This window comes from Sphaeroforma arctica (assembly GCF_001186125.1).
Source record: "Sphaeroforma arctica JP610 unplaced genomic scaffold supercont1.13131, whole genome shotgun sequence".
Taxonomy (NCBI): Eukaryota; class Ichthyosporea; order Ichthyophonida; genus Sphaeroforma; species Sphaeroforma arctica.
In genome coordinates, this window is record NW_014027427.1 from 1 (window position 1) to 678 (window position 678).

At 37.6% G+C, this 678-nt stretch overlaps 1 protein-coding gene across 1 annotated transcript; it reads right to left on the minus strand.

Annotated features, from left to right (window-relative positions):
* Positions 1-271: 271 nt before the first annotated feature.
* On the minus strand, positions 272-568 carry SARC_17995 (hypothetical protein; the record flags this gene model as incomplete). The annotated part of the gene is made up of 1 exon (XM_014287923.1): positions 272-568. A coding segment is annotated over one exon (297 nt), but the record flags the coding sequence as incomplete, so codon positions are not given.
* Positions 569-678: the final 110 nt, after the last annotated feature.

Here is a 678-nt window from a genome sequence, read left to right on the forward strand (position 1 = left end):
TGTGTGTGTATAAACGTATTTACGAAAGAATATTGAAATTATAGAAATATCCTTTTATACATATATCATTTTCCGCTTATATAAATTTTCTTCAGAATTATATACGGGGATATGAACATTCGTCCATTCAATTTTAATGTTACGCTACAAGTATTTGCGTGTCAATTTATTTACAAACATATGTGGTTGTCTGTATGGGTGTGTATCAGGCTATGTTGGGTTGAGGAGGGTTGTTTATTGTCTGGAATGCACTATTGGGTAAAAGCATACATCAGAAAATGAACCGTTCCTTGTGGAAAGCCGCCCCCTTCTTATCAGCAACATCGCGAGCACTCTCAATCAGCTTTTGCGTGCCACACGCCAATACCAAATCACCGAAAACAATATCTTCCAAGTTTGGTCTTCCTTGGTCAATCGACCAATTCTTTTGATCGGGGTCGCTCACTGTTTCAATATCTGGTTTCTGGGGCGGCTTTTCTTGTTTCATCTCGTAATCGAAATCAGTCGATTCCAATCTTTTTTGTGATAGGATATGCTCGTTGAGCTCGTCCTCTGATTCATCGGGGCCCTGTCCGGTTAATAGTTTTTGTACAGTGCTTACAACGTCATTCTCGTTGTTATATATATATATATATGTATATATATATATACATATACATTTCTGGGGTAGCCTTTCTT